Here is a 999-nt window from a genome sequence, read left to right on the forward strand (position 1 = left end):
ATTTTCCCCTAAAGGCTTTGATATTTTTCAAATAAAAATTTAAAAGATCCAGCAACTTCCCCTGACACTTCTTCACAAAATAGTGGATTTTTTAAAAAGACAAAGGCCTAGGGTGGATGAGGGTGGTCCCTAAAGCTTCTTTTTAGGCCATCCAGATTCTTCACCTCCCTCCCCCTCGACGACAGCCTTTCCTTCCATTCACCAACGTGCAACTACCTGGTTATTCCTCCGGCCCTAAACCTCATCTTTCCAGATCCCCAATCCTTCCAAATACCAAGAAGCTCTGATTTAAATGTTTGGCAGCTCCCTCCCCTGCCGGGTGACAAGCGGAGTGCGGCGGGCAGAGGAGGGAGCTCCTTCGGCCACACGGTGGCGCGCGCGCCTCGCAAGGCCAGGGCTGCCACAGCTCCGCACCTCCCTGCCTGTCCAGCCCCACCCGCGCCCCGTAGCTGGAGCAGCCGCGCCCCCAGCCCTCCCAGGCGGGACAGCCGGGAGTACGCCTCGAGGGCGCGGGTCTAGGGGCAGCCGTGTCCCGCCGGCGCTGGAGGTGCTGCCGGCTGCGGGCGGCCCGGGCTCCAGGCTCCTCCTCCCGCCAGCCCCCCACCCTCCGCCCCTCCGCGGCTCGGCTGTGCAAACTGAAGGCTTCCCGGAGCAGCCTGGCAGCGGCGGCGGGCGCAGCGCAGGCCGCCTTCGGGCAGCCGCGGCGGCATCGCTAGAACAGCCCAGGGGCGCCGCAGAGCCTGGCGCGCCCTACTCCGCTGGGAGAGGAGAGAAGCCGGGGGCTGCGGCTGGGCGAGGGGGAGGAAAGTGCGTGTGCAATAAAGAGCGTGGGGGGCGACAGTCTCGAATTAGGGCGGAGGAGAGGGCAGCGGAACGGGGGTGCAGCCCCCGGGCGCCCTTCGCCTGTCCTCGAGGGTTTCCCTCGGCGGCTCCTGCTCCCCAGAGCCCCTCACCATGGACTTGCGCGGAGTTGGGACCCGCCTCGGCAGCAGCGAGCGG

The 999-nt window shown here is 65.2% G+C and overlaps 1 protein-coding gene across 1 annotated transcript in view; it reads left to right on the forward strand.

Moving 5' to 3' along the window:
- Window positions 1–292: 292 nt before the first annotated feature.
- The window catches only part of CCDC85A (coiled-coil domain containing 85A), a 183200-nt gene continuing 182493 nt past the window's right edge, over window positions 293–999 (forward strand). The window contains exon 1 of the mRNA XM_023512067.1: window positions 293–811. Coding sequence (XP_023367835.1) covers window positions 293–811 — 519 coding nt within the window. The remainder of the gene's footprint in view (window positions 812–999) is intronic.

This window comes from Otolemur garnettii, unplaced genomic scaffold (assembly GCF_000181295.1).
Source record: "Otolemur garnettii isolate 467f Iridium unplaced genomic scaffold, OtoGar3 scaffold00024, whole genome shotgun sequence".
In the NCBI taxonomy this organism is placed as follows: Eukaryota; Metazoa; Chordata; class Mammalia; order Primates; family Galagidae; genus Otolemur; species Otolemur garnettii.